This window comes from Anolis sagrei, chromosome 6 (assembly GCF_037176765.1).
Source record: "Anolis sagrei isolate rAnoSag1 chromosome 6, rAnoSag1.mat, whole genome shotgun sequence".
Classification (NCBI taxonomy): Eukaryota; Metazoa; Chordata; class Lepidosauria; order Squamata; family Dactyloidae; genus Anolis; species Anolis sagrei.
In genome coordinates, this window is record NC_090026.1 from 113,657,507 (window position 1) to 113,679,439 (window position 21,933).

General features: G+C 38.0%; 1 protein-coding gene across 13 annotated transcripts in view; it reads right to left on the reverse strand.

The window, feature by feature from the left end:
* Positions 1–21,933, reverse strand: part of PARD3 (par-3 family cell polarity regulator) — a 620,400-nt gene that overhangs the window by 259,481 nt on the left and 338,986 nt on the right. For all 13 annotated transcript variants that reach the window (XM_067470360.1, XM_067470359.1, XM_060782524.2 and 10 more), the window contains 2 exons: positions 4,507–4,632; positions 2,347–2,738 (listed from right to left, as the gene is read on the reverse strand). In XM_067470360.1, coding sequence (XP_067326461.1) covers positions 2,347–2,738; positions 4,507–4,632 — 518 coding nt within the window. The remainder of the gene's footprint in view (positions 1–2,346; positions 2,739–4,506; positions 4,633–21,933) is intronic.

A 21,933-nucleotide genomic window follows, 5' to 3' on the forward strand; every position in this document is an offset into this window, starting at 1 on the left:
TTCATAGGGAAAAGATGTCTCAACGGAAGCTTTATCACCAATCTTTGTTTCCACAACAAGCCAATTTTTTTCAAAATCCAATTATCATAGGGACAGAAAGTGAAGTGAAATATTCTGAACAGGGGCAAAGACTGCAAAACAAACATCACAGGAGTGTTAACTCTTCCATATGCTATCCAAAGCAAAACTTATATATATGGCTGGAGTTAAAATATACCTGTTCCAACTTACAAACAAATTCAAAATAAAACTACAGAACCTATCTTGTTCATAACTTGGGGACTGCCTGTATAAGTAAAATGGCACTATTTGCCAACAGCAACACAGAAGAGAAAGTGAGATACAGCTGGCCTGCTGTATCCACAGGCTCATTATCTGTGGATTAAAACCACAGTGGATTCCAATGTACACAATATACAATAATGTACCTGTAGTAATGTACGTTTGCCCAACACATTTGCAATGCTAGAGAGTCTTGCATGGATGCAATCACAATTACAAATGGCATAGGGTGGTAGTGGAGGTGGTATGCATTCTTCAGGTTTCCTTGCATCTGGAGAGTCTTCTGCAGCAGCGGTTCCCAACCTGTGGTCCATGGACCACCAGTTGTCCACAAGAACGAAAATATGGTTCATGACCTCACCATTACTACACCGTTACCTCAAAACCACGCAGCAATGAGAGCGACTGGTCTTGCAAAACCCTTTTATAGTGCTGGGACGAGAGAGGCTGACTACCCACAAAAGATTACGACTACCATATCAGCAATAGATTATTAAATATGGTTTTCTGTGGGAAAGTAGATGATGACTACTAGTTGGCATATGTTCTATATCAGAAACTAGAGCTGATGTGGTTTTCTGAATCAGTACCCCAATAACCAAACAAACCTAAAGTTGACTCAAAACCGACTCGTAACCCCTTTGGTACTAATGTTGGAGAGTGGCCCCTGGTCAAAGTGGTCCTTGGTCAAGTGGTCCCTGGTCAAAAAAAAAAAGATTGGGAATCACTCATCTATGGAGACATGGCCTCCTCATTTGTTCATGAACAACTGAGCAGGAACACAACTACTGATGAAAATCGCCATATTTCCGTGAAAGCTGTTTGCTCCTGTTATTGATGGTGAACAACCAAGCAGCAGTATTCTCACTCCCAACAACTGCTGTGTCCCAGTGGAAGCTATTTGTCACCATGTGCTGGGTGCCAAGGGCGTTCTACTGTTTCCGCTCCTGCCCTACACACTTTTAAATAGAGACTTGAAGATTTACAATTTTTGGTATTTGTGTGAGGTCCAATCCCATGCAGAAACCTAGAGCCCACTGTACAACTCATTATTTCTTTGTCATTACATGAAGTAACAAATTTTGTAAATTTCAAAAAGCAATAGTAACTTATTTTCATATCTGATAAATTAACATTGTGCCATGTGCTGAGGTATTACTATGGCTACACATAAAATATGACATAGCACAAATGACATAATATTTATAACATTACAATCCACCTACCTGTTGAACCTTCAGGACTTTATTATATGAGAGCTTATGCCATGATAAAATTGTGATTCCTTAAGAGTGACATTACACTCTGCTGATTTTGCTATAACAGACACTGCAATTCTTTTAGGCTGCATTTACGCTGTAAATCAATACAGTTAAACCCCACTTTAACTGCTCTGGTTCAATGCTATGGAATCATGGGAGTTGTACTTTGATCAGGTATCAGTAATATTTGGCATGAATGGTTAAAGGCTTTGCTAAACTCCGACTCCCATGATTTCATAGCACTGAGCCATGATAGTCGAAGTGGAGTCAAACTGCATTTATGTTGGCAATGCAGATGCATTCCCAAAAATCTATATGTCTAGAATTTATGAAAAACTCAGTTGAGACATATTTGGTTAGAGATTGTTAGACATGTCAGGTTTCGCACGATGGCAAGGGATTTATTTTTTACTTTTTCCATTTGAACATTTCTGACATCTCACAAACTGTCTTTGAAACCTCCCTGACATTTTTAAAGAATTCTGCCAAGAAGCAAAAGGAGGCTGCTGCGAAAAAGAAAGGCCAGCCTCTGGCTTTGTTTTCATTACTTTTGTGTTACTAATCAAAACCACTGGAGTTGCTGAAATATGTTTTGTTTTTGCAAAAACAATGAAAACAAAAATCTGTTCTCGGTCAATTTGCCAAACGGTTTCATTGTTATTCTGCTCTATTCTGTTACACTTGACAGAGCAGCATTGGGAGAAGCTTATGGATCACAGCATCTGTATTATTCAATACAGATATGTATTGGGCCTTTAAAAAAATCATTTGTACATTTTAAGTTGACAAGTCATCATTTTACCTTTCCGCAGTTGTATATTTAGCCGCTTGCCAATCCGTTTGGTGTTATAGCCAATGTTTGAAGCAGAAGTGGTGGCAACTTTTTGCGGTGATGGTGATGGCGATGGGCCTAAAGGTGGTTTTCCTGATGAATTCACATTCTGAGGTAGTTGTGAGTAAGAGTCCAGTTGATCTATGTGATCACTCACTCGGGGTATTCTTTGCAATGTGTGAACTCCAGTGTGGTTAATACTTTTACTGTCAATATACTGGGAATCAGGGCTCAAGCGGGTAGAGTAATGCGTGTTCTTCTCACTTTGTGACAACTGCTCATACTTTTCTTTCTTTGCCGCTGGAACCACATGGAACCAAATAATGGGAGTACGCATGGCTTGACGGAACATATGCTGTGCTCTAGGTTTAGGAATGAATAGAAATTAGCAAATTAAGACTGGCAGACTAGAAGACATTACAAGCATAATTACTGATGTTAATTAGGCATCATGAAATGACAGACATATTGTTGAAACTGAACTGGAAACTGAAAAGGCAGATTTTCTTTAAGTGATTTGTAAAAAAGTGTTTTTTCTGAAGGACTGCACATTTATTGGGAGGGCATTTTTCTGTACTTTTTCAGTATATGTAACCTTTTTTTAAAAAAAATCACCGCATGTTCTTTTCTAAATTATCATAGCAATTTTAAATGTTGCCCCATCTTTCAAAATTTTGATATCATAAAACCCAGAACATTTAAGGACATGATGCGTTACCTTACAATGTCTCTAATGACATATTATCATGTTCAAAAACAATGCAATATCTAGTTTGCATTTTTATTTCAGTCCCAATGCATCAGGGTCACTCAATAATTCAATTAAGATGAAAAGGCTACAAATGGTTTAGCATTGTACAAATGAGCCACAACATATTCATGTGGTCACTCATGGTTCCTTCGACTAAAGCATTTCCCATTTTATACAGTGTTGAGGAGATCATTGGTTATCCATATCAGCAAAGTTTGGAGACTCTACTAGGACCTCAGTATAAACTCCAACATATTCAAGGACATTCTTCAATGGAAATTACTTAAAACAGTTCAGATATACTTTAATCTAGATTGATCACAAACAGTATCAAAATAAAGTTCAGTATTAGCTGCAAACAAAGCAAACCATTGAGAAGACTACAGAATTTTTTTAACCTTTACATTCAGTATAATTGACATAGTCAAGTAAATTAAGGATACATCGCTGGAAAGGGGGACTGAGGGCACTACCTCACAAAAAAACACACACACACCCAAATGAAACTTTCCATTAGACCCCTAGAACAATGGTTCATAACCTTTTGTCCCCTCCAGGTGTTTTGGACTTTATTTATTTGCAGTATTTATAGACCGCTTTTCTCACACCTAGGGGGACTCAAAGCAGTTTCAGCTCCCACAATTCCTAACAGCTGGTAAGCTGGCTAGGATTCCTGGGAGTTGAAGTCCAAAACATCTGGAGAACCACTAGAATGTTAAACTTTGTGTTATCTTGGTAACTCTGCCTTTTCTGTATTTCTCCATTCTTAATTGAGGTTTCAAGTTAACAGATTGCTATAAATGTGGCTACTGCAGGAAAACTTCATGAAGGCAGAATTTTTATTTCAATGGACAATGCCCTCCATTTTGCCCTTCTCCCCATAGCTGTGCCCCTGAGGAGAGGCTGAGAATAGTTTATTTCTGTTAAAACCTTGCTATGCAAATATTTTAAACCTTACTAACATTTTCAGGAAGCCTCAGCATCTGTATGCATGAGTGTACTTCTTATGACAAATTATATATTTTGTTTGCAAAAAAATAAACATGATAGTTTCCATAGATGTGAACAGTGCCTCTCTGTCTATAAACAAGTCAAATCACTCAAGATAATTGAGGATTGGGAGAAAAATGGACCTATAACTATTAGAAAACAAAGTCTAAGTTATCAGAAAAAAGGTATCTAATGGCAGTCATTATCTTGTAGTTTTGTAGACTGAGTAATTAAAGAAACACTCAAATGATCTACAAACATTTTCCTCTTTACAAAAAGAACTCATTTTGGCAATTTGCTCTAAAACGTTTAACCCATACCCAAATTACTTCCATGTGTGATAGTTAAAGGTTAAGAAGAGCAATAATAAGCTGTAAACGTGCACTTACTGTTCAAATCTTAGATTGCGAAGGTCCCCATCATTTATTTTGACAATACAATCATTTTCATGAAAGAGGTGTTCTTGTTCAGCTTTTCCACCTTTCTCCAACCGCTTTACTAACAATCCCAAAGTTCTGTAACATAAGAGATGGTATATTATTACTACGCATGCAATAATTGTATATTACTACTTTGCGGGCAAGGGTGCATAATTTGTTTTGAATAAACATAAAGCTATATGCAAAAGTGTTGCCATTATCTTATTTGCCCCTTATGTTCCCCCATCTCAGGCAAAATAAAATGCTTAAAGACTCACATGCTATGTTTTTGCTAAACGAACTCAGTTGCTCTATTCCCATAGGAAACAACAGACCTTCTACTCACAGATTAATTTTTTCCATTAATTTCAACAGGCCTCAAAGTGCAATTAATGTGCTATGCAATCCTATGCATGTCTGTTCTGGAATAAGACCAGAGCCACTACATTGGGACCCCATGCTTAATTTGAATACACAATATTTTCTTGTAATAATGCTGTAAAACAGGAATCCTCACATTTTTAAGTCAATGGTCAGTTCACAGTCCCTCAGACAGTTTGGGGGGGATGGACTACAGTTTGAAAAAAATGAACAGATTCTTGCACACACTGCACATATCTTATTTGTAGTGCAAAAAACAAAAACCCTGAAAGACCAATACAATATTTAAAATGAGGAACAGCTGGAACAACATAAACTTACCAGTATTTCAATGGGAAATGTGAGCCTGCTTTTGACTGATGAGATAGTCAAATTAATTAGGTCTGCTGTTGTTGTGTGGCTTCAAGTCATTTCAGACTTGAGGTGATCATAAATCTGAAGTTTAGGGTGCGGGCCATGTAAATGACCTTGCAGTGCCACATCCGGCCCATGGGCCTTAGTTTGGGAACCCCTGCTGTATTAGATGGTAGACTGGAATTTACATGTGAGCCATGACACTGACTGAGAAAAGATACAAATAGTGCTCATCAAAATGAGCTGCTATCTTTATTTACACATGAGAGTGGGGAAAGGAAGTAAAATAAAGAATAAAGAGAAAATAAAGAGGGTGAACAATGAGGAGAAAGCAGAAAAGGTGAACATTTGGTTCCATGTTGAAGTCCGCAATCAAGAACAGAATCTATTGCTCTGGAAGTAATTTGCTTTCTGCATTCTAAAAGCTAACAACAAAAACAACAACAACAACAACGACAATAACTTTATTTATATTCCATTCTATCTCCCCAAAGAGACTCAAGGCAGATTCCAAACATAAAAGGCCTACATTCAATGCCCGAATACAACAACAATACATCCATACTAACACAATTTATACAACCCAACATATAAATACAAATTATAACTTAACAAACTAAAATTAAATAAAAAGCTGTAATTTTGCTGGGAAGTTACAAACTAACGCATTCATAACTATTTGGTAGTCATAATCTGTATATATTCTCTAATTAAGGGGACACATGCAGTTTATGAAAGTTCACCAATATCCAATTATGAGAAGTACCCTTTGCAATCATTGGGGTCCAATTCACTGGTCACCTGGGAAACAACTGGTTGATGTTCCCACCCTTATTCATGCAAACAATCCCCACAACAAGGGAGAATTGCAATGGGATGCCTACTTTTGCCTGTTATGAAAAAAGATCTCTCACAAGAGGCAGTGGAAACATCAGTCAGCTGCCTCCTGAATAACAGAAGAATAGAACCTTGTCAACTAATGCAGTTGCTTTCTGACAAATTGGGATTGGAAAAATAGTGCAAGGAGCCATTGCATAGCCATGATAGAGATTCATACCTCCCCAACAGGTTTCCAGGCACCTTATTGTTAATCAACACTATTTTTTTTGAAGTCTCATTTCAAGTTAGTAGTGTATATTCATATTCAGTTTGATTGTGTTGATTTCAGTCCTTATTATGTAAATAAAAATTCATTTTTGACCAGACTCATATACTAGCACACATAAACAGTGGCCAAGTTAGATCTTGGCATATCCCATGCAATGTTCTTATTACACTTTTGGCATTTACACTGTCACCAATTATTACAATCATTTCATGTGGAAGTTGTGGGTCATCTCTATCTTCAAAGCAAAGGCGTATATTAACTAAAGTAATTTTAGATATCAATAAAACATGTGGGGATTATTTCCTGTTTTATTATAATTTAAATACAGAATGAGAATGTTAACATATGTGGCTGAATTTATTTTATTTATACAATGAGGTTAACAAAGTTTGTGGTAATGTCAGCATTAATATGTGAACACTTAGGCTGCACATGCAAAAATATGCATACAACTGCAGCCTCAGAGCATCTTCACACTTTCCAGTCTTATTTCAAGCCATTAAGGCAAAGTCTCCCTGCTGTCAAAATTACACAAGGGTAAATACTACTATTACTTCAAAAAATCATAAATTTACCAACTTTGAAGTCTCCACCAGTATATGTGTCTCTACTTTTGCCCTTTCTCCAAATAAGTTTTTAAATATTCATGTGTAACAGCCATATGCATTTAAAGTAGCTAAATGCATTTTCAGGAAACAGATGAACCAGCATTCTGAGCTTGCAAAGTAAGAGATTTGGAGATAGGCAGGTTTGGAAAGACTGTGAAGAAGGAGCTATGCAGTGATGAACAGCGGCAACAAGAGTAGGGTGAGCTGAGGTCAATCACCAGGGTGTCTCTGGAGCAGAGAAGTGATGCTAAGGGTGGGCCATGTCATTAACGAAGCAATCCAACAGAGGAAGAAAGCAAGACAGAGAAAAAGAGATAGGAACAGGCAAAGGGAAGGGGAGGAATGCAAGAAGAAAAGGTACAACATTGATGAGAATCAGGCAGGCCAATGGGTGAAGTCACTCAGTTTTCAAAGTGCGACAGACAGCCCTATAGAAGAGCTCTAGCTGTGTGTCAGAGTACATGATTTTCATGCCACTTCAATCTCTGACATTCCTACTTTCAAAAGTAATTAGATAAATGTAAAATACTTATCCCAGAAACTCTGAAAAGATGCCATCAGAGTAGGGAATATTATATTAGATAGGCAAACAGTCTGACCTAGAATGAAGTAGTTTTATTATTCTGTGAATTATGCCCAGCAGGAATAAGGAGGATGATATTGCCATTAATGCCATGGTAGGCTAAGAATGCATTTAAATTGGAGGAATGCAATCCAATCAGTCCATCACAGGCAAGTTAAATGAGAAGAATTAATATCATTTCTGCCAAAACTGTGTTTTCCGTGTGATGTGTGCCTTCAAGCTGCCTGTTGACTTATGGTGACCTCTTGAATTAAACAGAATTTTCTTAGGAACAGTGAGATTGCCAGGTCCTTCCTTGCAGCTTCTGATATTCACTGATAGGTTGTCCAAATACCACCCAGTGCTTGGATAGGAGACCACCAGTATCTCTGCTTGGCTTCCAAAATCAGACTATCTTAATGATTTATTTCAATATGCTTTTTAAGCACTTTTCCCTTTGTTGAGAACTCAAATCGAAATTCATATATTTATAAATTCATACATATGGAAATATGAGTAAAGGGGTCAGAAACTGATGTAACAGATATTATATACAATTCATTCCCCATATGTTCTTCCCTTTCCATAGGGAAGAAGTGACAGAAATATTTTTCTTGGAAGAGAATTGCACTGGTAAGAACTTTGCACTGCTCCTCTAATCTCTGGCTACTCGTTATATTTTTAAAACCAAACCAAGCAGCCTTTCAGTTATCTTTAGCAGAAGGCTGTCATCTGTTGAGACCTCCAAATGCTGGAGCATCCCTTTAGGACCCAATCACTCTCTTCAACACAATGTAATTTTGGGTATATGGGGAGTCCGCCTGAAGTTGACCTTCAGTCGTATGATAATTACATTTCTTAAGCTGTGCATGTTTATGCCACACAGCTCTAGACAGGACACACAAAACAATATTGTTGAATAGCAGATGCTGCATTTGAACTGAGCTCTCCTATATTGATTTAACTTGTGGGTTTACTTTAATGAGAGTAATTGCAGTTTTGACATGCGTATTATTTCTTTTTATTATACATTGTTACTCCATGACAGGATTAATAAGACTTCAGCTTGTTTAAGGGCTTATGTAGTCAGGTTTGAGATGAGACACGTTGTATCAGAAGTAGGATGCATTCTGCATGATTATTAGAACATTCAGAATATAGCTTCCTTTAAAATGGAAAGTATTGGTCATCGTTGTGCCAGGATAAAATTAACATACTAATTATTAAACATCAAGATATCTTGGAGAAGCGATGATGAAATATTAACAGCCTATCACAAATGTAATTTTTCAAACCTCAGGACTATCACAAGAATGAAGAATTAGAAATGACCTGTTGCCCCAGGATGTGAACAAGCCTGTGCAATCACTAAATTTCTGAAATGGTTTAAACTGATACAAAAAAACCCCCAAACAATTCTTTATTCATTAAACCCATTAATATTATCATTGTAATTAAAGAAAAGGCCAGAACCTCCATCTAGTTTTAAAAATAACCAAAGCCTTTGCTTAAATTCATTACATTAGCACAGATTTTATTGGATCATAACAATTTGCTTCAGCACTGATTAAAATGAACTTGTTTATGTATTAAAAATTTGGGGCTGACCTAAGACATTTCGCTGCCTGGAGCAATACAGATAATGGTGCTCTCTTCCTCCAATTCAAGGCTAGACAAATTATTTTGGCACTTAAGGTGCAAAGAAAAAGATGGGGGGAAGAAGAAGTGGAATCACCCCACAAGCTTCTCTCCTTTTCTCTGCAAGGAAGATAAAACAGCAAGTTTTTCTTGTTCTCTTATGACACTCCCAAGCAGCTGAGGTAGCCTCCTGATTTCACCCCAAAGTGTGGGCCAACCCTGAAAATAGGCTGACCCCTTGTTATCCACTGGATTTGGTTCCAGGACCCATGTAGATACCAAAATCCTTGGATTCTCACATCTCATTATATATAGTATAACAGTCCCTTATATTAAAAAATGGCAAAATCAAGGTTTGCCTTTTGGGAAATTTTGGGGAGGAGGGTAGTATTTTTAAACTATGAGCAGTTGAATCAGTTGATGCAAAATCCATGGATCTGGAATGGCTATATAAGTAAATGGTCTTCAAACTGCATCTTGAAGATTAGTGATGGCTCTTTCATGCTACATAATTAGAGCACTACAGCTACGTTTTAATTGCTATGGCAACATTCTATAAAATACTGGGATTTACAGCGCTGTGAATTATCTAGAAATCTCAGTCGGGGAGCATGAGTGCCTCCCCAACCCCAAAATTCAAAGGGATGAAAAGTGGAATCAAAGTGGCATAATTGTGTGGAATGAAAGGGCCCTGGGACAGCTCAATAAACGGACCAAGGTTTCTTGAAAGACAGTTTGCTCACATCTATTGGAATAAAGCTCCAATTTTCCCCTGCAATGTGGAACTATTTACGTATTTTAGGATTCCTCACACTATCATATGGATAAAGTCATTGGAAATGCATTTAATGTGGCTGTAAGAAAGCTACGAATATAGGGGCAGCATGAACACCAGATGCTTAGGATGAACAGTGAGAGAGGGCTACTGCAGTTATGTCCCAAAGATGTCTATTAAGCCAGTATGGCAAACTATATGGTGACAAAGGTTTACAAGATTTATTAACGAGATGTTGCTTCCTTCATGGAAAATATCAAAGGCAACTGGCACCTTCTATGTCAAAAGAGTGGTAAATTCACTTGAGGTTTCAGTCTGAATGTTAAAGGAGCTACTTGAGGTTCTCCATCTTGTCTGAAAATATGTTTAGAACTTTGAATCGGTTCTTTAAAGTTCAGACTAAAGCTCAGCATAGGTTCATCACGCCACCAATATGGACGGCACCAGATGTCACTGCAGTTGGCAAAACAGAGTGATGGACCAACATATTACTCAATACAAGGGTTTTTCCTATATATGTTCTTAATATACTGGTTCAGAATCAAATCATTGAATCCTTTGAAATGTTTTCTCTAAAATTAAGGAATATATGGACATTCTTCCCTTATAGAGTTTAAGAAACAAATAAGCATTAGTCATTCAGGACTGTGGTTCATACAGCTATGTTCATATTTTTATTGCACACGTTTACAAATCCACAGTTTCTAACCCAGTTTCCTATCATTCCCAGTATCTTGTTTACTTCTTTCACTATTTAAATGAACAGCAGTGTTTTATTTATAATGATTAACTGTAATTTCAAAGTCCTCATGAGGTGAATGAAGTGAAAACAATGAGGCTGAGACAATCAGTAGGTGTTCTTATTTAGGATGTTGCTGTTTTGAAAGATGAACAGCAGTTAACATGGTTGTTTAAAAGACAGTCATCATAAGCAACTAAACAGTGTGCTGTGTGTGTGTATTGCTAAGGGCTATATTGTGGCTCTCAATTACAATGTAAACACACAAGCTAACGGACATTACTAAATCTATCAACATGATTTAAAATGGTGGAAATGGGCAACTACAAGACTGTGGCTTGAAGGCACATGACCTCTGAATAGCTGCCAGCTCTATTTCCTATTATATTGTTGTTGTTATTTTTATACTTTCCCATCCTTACGTACCAGGCATGGATGGCCATGTGGATAAATTAAGCAATGTGTAAATGGATTACACCTTTGACCACAGTGAATGGAAACAAAATATTTCACTTTTCAAAAGAGGAATAGGACCGGGCTGTGTCGCAGCTAGTTAGTAGCCAGTTGCATTAAATCACTACTGACTGAGAGGCCGGGTCAGAGTGATTTCCCAACCATTAATAGTCTAGCTTGCTGTTGACCTATGCAGTCCGAAAGACAGTTGCATCTGTCAAGTAGGAAATTTAAGTACCGCTTTATGCGAGGAGGCTAATTTAACTAATTTACACACCATAAAACCTTCCAGCAGCGTGTGTAAGAATGAGGTACTCCATCAAGGACTCTGTGTCACAAGTGGACAGTAAATCAACAGCTCCCCCTGTGGCTGGAATCATGCATACACTCATGAAGCCAGAAAGCTGGAATGATAAATTGCCTCTGGGTCTATCTATATAAGTTGTATGTCTATGGCATGGAATGTTTGCCATATATATGTGCATTGTAATCCGTCCTGAATCCCCTGCTGGGTGAGAAGGGCAGAATATAAATACTATAAATAAATAAATAAAGACAACAACCCCAAAACACAGGAAGGGGGTCTGTTCTGCCCCAACTCCAAAGTTATTGAATAATTTTAGCTGGGGGCTTCCTTGTAAGAAAAAATTGTAAAGAAAGGATGACCCATGAGCTACCAGACACTGTTGTGCTGTAGTCACTTAACATGTCATAATTGGTTGTACTGACTAGAGCTGACAGTAACTGTGATCCTACAATAACTATAGTGTGACATAGTCCTCTTCCCCAGTGAAATGCTGAAATAAAAGACGGAGACACCAACATTTGTAGGCCTGTTCCTAGAGGTCACTTAGGCACTGATTCAGAAAATTGCATTGGATAGACAGCATCAGTTCTGGTTTCTTATATGTGGTTATCATGATTTTCTATGGATGAGTAAATGACAACTGGAAGATAGCATACAGAGCTGATAGGGCAAAACTGGTGTCATTTTTGGAAGCAGCAGATAAAATATATTCAGAAACAGGGCTAAGATCTGAGGCACCAAAATGTGTGATGGCCAGTTTTCTTTTTAAGAACCTTTAGACAGTAAATTGGGATGGAACCTTCCCATATACGTAGTTCAAGCGGGCATAACTGGGATTATATACTGAAACCACTGGTTCATATTTTAGCATTGCTTATACAATTTTAAATTAAAACTGTGAGCTATCTTGAGCTAAAGGATCAGTGCCACGCAAGCATTACAAAAACACTGGCTATGGCAAACACATTCTGTAAAACCATCGGGAATAAAAGGTAGGCATTGTTTTTACAGGGATTCACTGGTTTTCTCTACTGTCCACTAAGAAGAAGCACAGTCATTTAGCAAATAATTTAATCTGTTTGTTTTAATACCAAATACTATTGAAGCCTAACAGCTCTAATGACAACTGGTGTCCTTAAGAGTAACAGTCAACAATGTGGGATTCTTCTGTTTGGGAGGGAGACAGCACCTCTTCCAAATCTTAACTCTTTCTTTACCATGGAAACGAGCACTATTCCAATAGAGACATTTGTAACTTTACAATCTCCATCGGACTCAGCATCTAGAATCAAACCTTATCAATTCCTAACACAAAAGTAAAATACAAGCAGCCCCTAAGTTACAAACACAATAGGTTCTGTAAGTTTGTTCTTTATATGCGAGACGGAAGACGTACATTTTTAAACTCTAAGTCCAATAGCTAAACAAACACCACAGGGGTTGTTAATCTTTCCCGATGCTATCCAAAGCATGAATATGCATGTGTGTGTGTGTGTGTGTGTGTGTGTGTGAAACACGCACATACATACACACACAAACACCCTGGTGGCGCAAGGGGTTAAACCGTTGAGCTATTGAACTTGCTGACCGAAAGGTTGGCAGTTCAAATCCAGGGAGCAGGGTGAGCTCCCGATGCTAGGACCCGCTTCTGCCAACCTAGCAGTTTGAAAACATGCAATTGTGAGTAAATCAATAGGTACTGCTTCTGCAGGAAGGTAACGGCATTTCATGCAGTCATGCTGGCCACATGACCTTGGAGGTGTCTACGGACAATGCCGGCTCTTTGGCTTAAAAATGGAGATGAGCAACATCCCCCAGAGTTGGACATGACTAGACTTAATGTCAAGGGGAAACCTTTACCTTTACCTTACACACACTGGAAAGCATAGGAAAGTGTCAACACTTGTGTGGTATTTGTTTTGGTGACTGTGTCCCTGTTCAGAAGATTTCATCTCCACTTTCTGTCCCTGTGATCACTGAATTTTGAAAAAAAATGCTTGTTATGGAAACAAGGATTGGAGATAAAGCTTCAGTGGAAACACCTTTTCCCCATGATAACTCTTAGGAGTGAATTTCCCTTCTGAGGGGTAGATTTCTCTCACTTCCCTTTGCCTCACCCCTGTTCTTAAGTATGAGTCATTTGTAAGTCAGATGTTTGTAACATAGGAACTATATATATTGAATACATAAAGCTTGCTGAATAGTGCTAGACAACCCTATACTAAAAGCTCAATAACTTTTCACCATTTATAGTTATGGGAATGCTACCCCTTGCAATTATTTCATAGCAGACACTGTGCAAGTAAAAGGAAAACATCTAGCCTTGAAAAGATGGGGGTAAAACCATACAAAGATGAAAATGGAAGAGCAATTTCTAGAAGATTTGTGAGCTTTGGCTTTTGAAAGCTGCTATGTTGCATGCTGGATATAAAAAATAAAACCATATGATGGGAAAGGAAGCAAGACGGAAGAGTTAAATCCATGAGATTTTTTTGGTATGAGAATTGTTAGCCTGACAGTGACTCTTCTCACCCAAACTAATAAAGTCATTTGTACGCTGAGTTCAGTTGAAATAAGCTAGGGAGTTGCAGCTGAGTTTCCAGGCTAGCCCCCACTGCAACTTCACTTTAGACGGAGGTTGTCTGATTATGCTTCTCAAGTCTATTTGCATGAGTCGAGGCATCAGCTTCCACAGCTCTCAATTTATGATCTTACCCTGTGATTAGACATCTTCTGTGTGCCATTTCAGAATCTCAAAGAGCCACTCGATTATGCTACAACCAAAATCCCCTAATGAGCCATCCATAAGTCTATGCTGTGTCAGTCTGTCAAAATGCAATTCCTAATATGTCAGGATAATTAATGATTCCATGACAACTTTCCTAAGAACACTGTGCTTCTCAAATTTGTTCCCTCCTCCCACCTTCCCCTGACAGTATATGATAATATATCCTGCCATAAGCTAAGCTCCAGCTCCATTTATATCTCCCAACATATTTATGAATATTATGAGAGCTTGCATTTTATAAAGCATTTTGGCGCTGTAACAAATCAGATATCCTGGTTGTACTAGTTATGAGCACAAATGTGCATATTTGCTCAGAGAAATAAACATTCCATTTCTTTGTGAAATTTCTATCCACAGATGTGTACAATATTTTTGCTTTCTCTCAAATGGACTGGGGGCATCTGAACATCTTGAGCCCTGAACTGGTGCCAGAAGCTGTTAAGACTGGTCATGGCCACTCTGCCAATGAACATTACCAAACCAGCTGTATGCATGTACTTCTGCAGACACCCATCAAGGAAACTATTCCAGAGCTGCATTTCACATTCTTATATAGTTCAGTTCTTTTTTTATTCATGAGCACTACAGGATTATTCTAAGACCAGGTCTCCTACCAAGCTCTGCCAAAGCTTGCAGAACTTCCATGGATTTATTTGGATCTTAGAGACTTCTTTTTACCCATGCAACAGGACTTCATTGTACATGCTTCCTCTTCCACATTCTCTACCGTGGAAAGTGTTTCTGGATCTCAGACTATTCAGAAATAAGCTTTATACATTATCTGCTAGTCCAACTGCATTAGACATGTTGAATCAATGAGACTTATACAAGTGCTGGCTTGCTATTCAGCAATTGATTCAATGGGTCTGCTCCATCTAGGAATTGGTCAATATTTCTGTGGCAGTGACCAGAGAAGGCTTTATTCTTCTCCAGTGAAGTACACACATGCTGCAATAGCTCCTATATTTATTCATCTTTAACTCTTCCAGAAGGCAGACGAGTATGTAAAACAGGGCAAATTTATACCCAATTCATTGCCTTGGCAGCCTCTTTTAAATATGCTTGTTTGTGATAGTAGACTATTCATGAAGATAGAATTAGTCCATTGGGCTGATTTTTGAAGGAAATGCTATACTCCTTTTAAAGCACCATCACGCACATATTTCCATAGCCTCAACATAGGGCTGAAATTTTTGAATTGTCCCTCAGAGGCAAACCCAAATAGTGTCCTCTTGATGCACAGGAACACACAAATATCCAATACACAAATCCCAAAGGGTTCTTTTAAGAAATTATTCATGTCTTCCCATCCACCATCATCTTAGCTTTTTAATTGTTTTCCCATTGTCTTAACTTTTAAATGCAGTCTTCAAGGGTTGTTACTGACAAGCATTAGGAATAAAGGTGTCTCCTATTACAAGGAGCTTGCATCCTCAAAGGACCCATTCATAGCCATTAGGTGTAGTTGAAACAAGGAATCACAACAAAGCTTACTCAAACTGAAGATCCAGAGACTCTGACATAAACTGGCAACCTACACCATGGAGTTGGGAAGAAGGAAGGTTGACCATTTTCTTTGCAGGCTAGGTGACTTGACTTTCTAGGTCACCCATGCCTACTACCACCCTTCTTGGAGGCAGGAAAGGGACACCAATCTCTTTTAATGTAGGAGAGCATCACTGGATTTGCAAAATAACAAGAATGTATAGTATTTGGGGCATAATAAAAATCATTGATAAGTTACTCTGAGATGGATTAGTAGAGGCGGTGTCAGGTTTTTTAGGGCTACATTCCGTGTATTTACGGGAAAGAAATAATTAAAAAGAAGGCTAGCTGATTTTTCACATGGATCTGGCTTTTTAAAAACCCTTTAGAAGTAAGATAAATGTATTTGGATAATATCTTCTGATATCCACCATTCAGCGCATGCTAACTGAGGGATTCAGGGAGTTGTAGATCAAAAACACTAACTTGCCCAAACTCCCCTTCTTCATCATCAAGTAGGTGGACAAGTAGGTGGTTTTGAATGTGACTCAATGTTTGTAAACTATTTTTCATGTCCTAATAGCCTACATTTTCTCTCTCCCATTTTTGCTTGGCCTTACTGCCAGACTGTTGCCACACAAGCTGCAGTGGCCACACAAGCTGCTGTGTTGCTATTTCGGTTTTATCGAGATAAATTTCTCCCTTTAGGGAATTATCTCAGCTGGCCCAGGTAAAGTGATGAATATATGCTTGCCTTCTGGCAGCTTGTGGGGGAAAAGCATGTCATTGGCCACTAATATGGATGAAATATGACAACATTCTGTAGAAAGAAGTAACAGAAGTAGAAAATTATAAAAAAAAATGTTAGCGGATGCAGCATTAAGAAATACACGAAGGAAAAAAAGTTACTTCCCACATTCTTGGAAATGCCTTCCAGCTCCATTCTTTCACATTGTGTCTATTCTGGAACACTGCAAAATTAGACAACTATTTAGATTAGGAATGGAGCAGTTATGTGATTCAAATTGCATTTCAAGATACTACAATGTGAGTTCAGAATTATGTTGTTAGTAATTGCAATCAAGTCAGCTTTAACATATGGCAACCCTGTGAGAAGGAAGCACCCTATTATTAACAGAATCCAAAACACTGTTTTTAATCCAAGAAGTAGTTAATGGCACCCATAACATAAACTTCTCTGTGGAAGAATCCAACTTTTTCACTTACTACCATGTCCAAATGGATAACACATAAGGACACATCACTGATGTCAATCATGTCATTGCTGTGGTTATTTATTGGTCTTGAATGGACAACTGTTTGTTTTAACAGGAACAGCCTTTATCCTCATCCTCAAAACTTGGAAACATTCCCTTTTGGACTACAGAACCCAAAATCCCCTGAGCATATTGGCTGCGGGAAGCTGTGAGTTATACCCACATATGCTAATGTTCCAAGCTCTGTGGATAAGGCCAATAGCTGCTATATTAATTGTCAAGGATATTATCATAATTCTGGTTATAATCTGGTTAACATATTATAATAATTCTGCTACTGGTAAGCAGTCTTTCAAGTCCAAGGACTAACAGTATGTCAAACTAACCCCTGCTCATTGTAGAGTATACAAACACTCACTTAGTAAGGTATTTGTTTTAAGATATCTAGCACTGTGACATGATTGATAGATGACATGCAGTGTCCTTCACTCTGAATACCTTGAACTGCTCTGTGAAAAATGGAATGATTAATAGTGTTGGGGTGGTCATCAACAATTTGTTTCACTAAGCAGGGCAAGGATAATATGAAACACCTCCTCCTCTTCTGTGTGGGAGAGGGGAAGAGGAGACAGAGAAAGGTTATTAATGGTTTCTTTGTATCTATCCCCCCCCCCCCAAATAATATTTGAAGCTCTTATTACCCTTTGCCACTTTTAGAAAGGATTTTTAAAGAAATATTGCATAAAAACTAAAAAGTTAATATATTTGAACTAATGTTAATAAAATAATGTGGCATGGTATATATATGAAAGATTATAGATCAGCCTTAAGTAAATGAATGTCTTCCTGACGTGTAACCAGTACCCAGGACAAAAGGCAACTCTTAGGACATAATAAAGGGAAATGGAATCCTGAACTTTTCATATGTAAAACAGGATGAGACTTGTAGGAAGGATGTGCAAAAATTGGAGGAAGTAACATCAACAATTTAAGATATGCAGATGACACTATGCTACTATCAGAAAATAGCAAAGACTTGGGATGATTACTGAAGAATGTCCAATGGCAGGTTTACAATTGAACATCATTATTAATAATAATAAAACTTTATTTCTATACTGCCCTATCTCCCAAAAGGGACTGAAGAAAACAAAAATAATGTTGTTTTTGTGTGTGTGTCAGGAGCAACTTGAGAAACTGCAAGTCACTTCTGGTGTCCACAGGTGATTTACATAAGTAGATGGTGAAAACTGAAATACAGCCAGCCTTCCATATCTATAGATTCTGCATCCACAGATTCAATCATTCATGGCCTGAAAATATTTTTTCACATCCAAAAATTGTACTTTTTGCCATTTTACATAATATATAATGTTTTACTATATATATAATGGGATGAGCATCAACAGATTTTGGTATCTATAGGAGGTTTTTGAAACAAATGCCAGTTGATACCTAGGATCAATGATAGATCAAGATTTTCCATACCGCCGCTCAGTCATCAGAACTGAGACTGCAGTCAATAAATTAGGAAAAGCCTGAGACTATGAAGGAACTAGACAAAATCCAATGTAAAAAATATATTACGGGATGCTAGGCGTGTCCATGCCATTGTGCTTCACATTTCTACACACAGTTGTGAACGCTGGACAGTGAAGAAAACTGATAAGAAAAATATGAAATTGAAATGTGGTGCTGGAGAAGAGTTTTATGGATATTATGGACAGCGAAAAAAGACCAATCAATGCGTCCTAGAGCAAATCAAGCCTGAACTTTCCCTAGAAAGCAAGATGACTATACAGAGATTGTTGTACTTTGGACATATCATGAGAGGAAATGACTCACTAGAAAAAAGAATAATGCTTGGTTAGGTAGTAGGAAAAGAGTAGGGCCATATTTTAGATGGATAGATTCAACCAAGGAAACCATAGCCTGAGTTTGCAAGACCTGGGCAGATAACTGATTGTTTTATAGCTGTGAGACTTAGAGGACTGTCATCGATAGGGTCACCTTAAATCAAAGTCAATGATGGCAGTAACAACAACAAACCATTGGGAAATGTGCTCAGGTCAATCAGTTTGCTCTTTGAGGGGATTACAATGTTCCTTCAGAGTAAAATAGGTTATTATTTTTTTCCTCAGTACAATATCCTGACATGATTTATGTGGCCTTTATAGTGCCATAATCCGCAGAACATAAGCTCCACTGATGACAACAACATAGCAAAGATGGGAAAGACTGCACATACAATTCAATACGAGGGTCAAGGCCAAGCTGTCTAACAAAATCTGAACACCTACTCCATCAAAACAGCATAATAAAATGCTTTGTCCATAACCGAAATGAAAACATCATCTGCACAAATGGTGTTGTCTTTTTTTAGTAAAAGCACAATTTTGAGGACACTGCATATCTAGTAACCTACTAGGCAAGATTTATTTTGAAGTTCTAGTCCTGTTGAAAGATCAAACAATTCTGACCCAAGCTGCTTTTTTCCCTCCACAAAACTCTACTTCATCTTACTATCCCGGCCAGTAATAAGGAGTAAACAAATACAAGCAGGGAAATATGTGTTGGTATGTGTATTTACCAAAATGTTTAGATCCCAGCTATCATAATGAGATGCTATTTTATATTTCAGGTTAAGGACTCATTATGTTGCAGGCTCTGAACCTGAAATACAGTAACAGTATAGTGATTAGCTGGACTGATTCTTAGTTCCTTTTCAACAACCAGGGAACTTCCGTGTGCTCTTGGGGTCCTTTAACACGGCACAATTATAATGCTATGAGTCCACTTTTAATTGTCATAATTACATCCTATGGAGGACTGGGATTTGAAGTCCATAATGCTATAATTGTGAAATATGAAAATGTCCCAAGAGCAAGAGGCAGATAGGTCATTTCTGGGGCCTTCACAAGACCATTTTGAGTCCCTTAGCAAGCTGAAATTATTTCTTTCCCACCCTATATCTAAGAATGTACAAATATATCAATTTAGAATAGATTTAGAACATCTGGATGTGTTTTCTTAAAAGCCTAAAAGCATATTTAACACTTAAGACAATTTAAAACCACTTTAAAATTCTTTAAACACATCTGCCTATTTGGATAATCGCAGTTGATCACTGGTCTCAATCTGTATCAAAAGCATGTAATAAATGGCAAGAGATTCAAAAGAAGAAGCCCTCGATTTTGCCACCAACATGACACCAAATTCCCCTGATGGACCATGTTCTCAAAAGGTTCCTTTGTGGACAATAGGACTTACTTCAGAGTAGACAGGAATCGGACTGTATTGCAAATCCTAATGGACCAATATGCATTTTTTACTTTCCCATTGGATTCTGTGTGGCTTTATAGTGGTGGTGATCTTGAGTTCTCTCAGCACATCCAGTGTTTCTGTTAATTTCTTTACTGCATTTTTCTCCTCTGTATTAAAATAATGTCTCAATTTTTGGGCCAAGAATTCCACTTTTTCAATTATGTATTCCTGCATGTCAGGGGTTGGACTGAGTAGCTATTGCTGTCTATTCAAATTCTATTTTATTTTTAAAAAGAGATATGGTAAAATTCAAAAGCTAGTCTCTACTACCTGAAAGAACCTATACCCCAAATATTTTTTCAGAAAAGCAGAACAGGAGAAGTCGGGATTGAGGCGGATTACTGTTTTTTGGTTACTTTTACCCCATACCTAAAGGAACGTGAAGCAAATGAAGCAATTTGCCTCTTTGTGACTGGAATTATCAAAAGATAGTAGTAACTGGCAAGTTTTTACACATCCTCACTTCTTTCATTTACATCATCATTATTATTATCATCATTATTATTAGTAGTAGTAGTAGTAATCACTTTGCTTCTGGTGTGAGAAAATTAGCCATCTGCAAGGATGTTGCCCAGGGGATGCCCGGATGTTTTGATGTTTTATCATCCTTGGGGCAAGCTTCTCTCATGTCCTGCATAGGGAACTGGAGCTGATAGAGGAAGCTCATCCAGGCTCTCCCTGGATTCGAACCTTCGACCTGTCAGTCTTCAGTCCTGCCAGTACAAGGGTTTAACCCATTGCTCCACTGGGGGCTCCATTAGTAGTAGTAGTAGTAGTAGTAGTAGGAAAGTAAAGATAAAGGTTTCCCTTTGACATTAAGTCTAGTCGTGTCTGACTTTGGGGTGGTGGTGCTCATCTTCATTTCTAAGCTGAAGAGTTGGTATGGTCTGTAGACACCTCTGAGGTGATGTGGCCAGCATGACTGCGTGGAGCACCATTACCTTCCCACTGGAGAGGTACCTATTGATCTACTCACATTTGCATGTTTTTTAATTGCTAGGTTGGCAGAAGCTGGGGCTAACAATGGGAGCTCACCCCCCCCTCCCAGGATTCAAACCGCTGATCTTTTGGTCAACAAGTTCAGCAGCTCAGTGGTTCAACTTGGCGCACCACTGGGGGCTCTGTATTATTAGTAGCAGTATAAGCAAAAATGCAGAAGGAACATACACTGATCAGAGAATTTACGATTTGTAGCAGCCACACAAAGCTACTTGCATAGAATTCAAAACTCTAGAATAGTTTGATATTGTTATTTTGGAAATTCTGATAAATGAATGCAACATTTCAGCCAAACTCCACTGTACTCTTCTTCACAGCTAAGCAGCCAAAAATGTAACCCATCATGGGTTTATTGCCTTTGGGGGCAGTATTTGTTGTCATGCAGCTACAGCAGCCACCACTTATAAGTGATAAATGTAGCTAAATGAATGCCAGATCTTTCACAAGAGGAACAGTCTTATAGTGGCACTTTTTCTTACCTCCCAAGTCCTCAGGGAATGATGCTGTAAGGAAATTATTAGTTTTTGTCGGCATACCGCATTTTGTTGTACCTATTCAGCTATCAACTTTTTTGCAAAAATACCATGAATGAATGATTTTTACACCACATTCATCATTCGGCGAAGGGGAAAACTCCCTTATTTATCACGTGTGAAAAA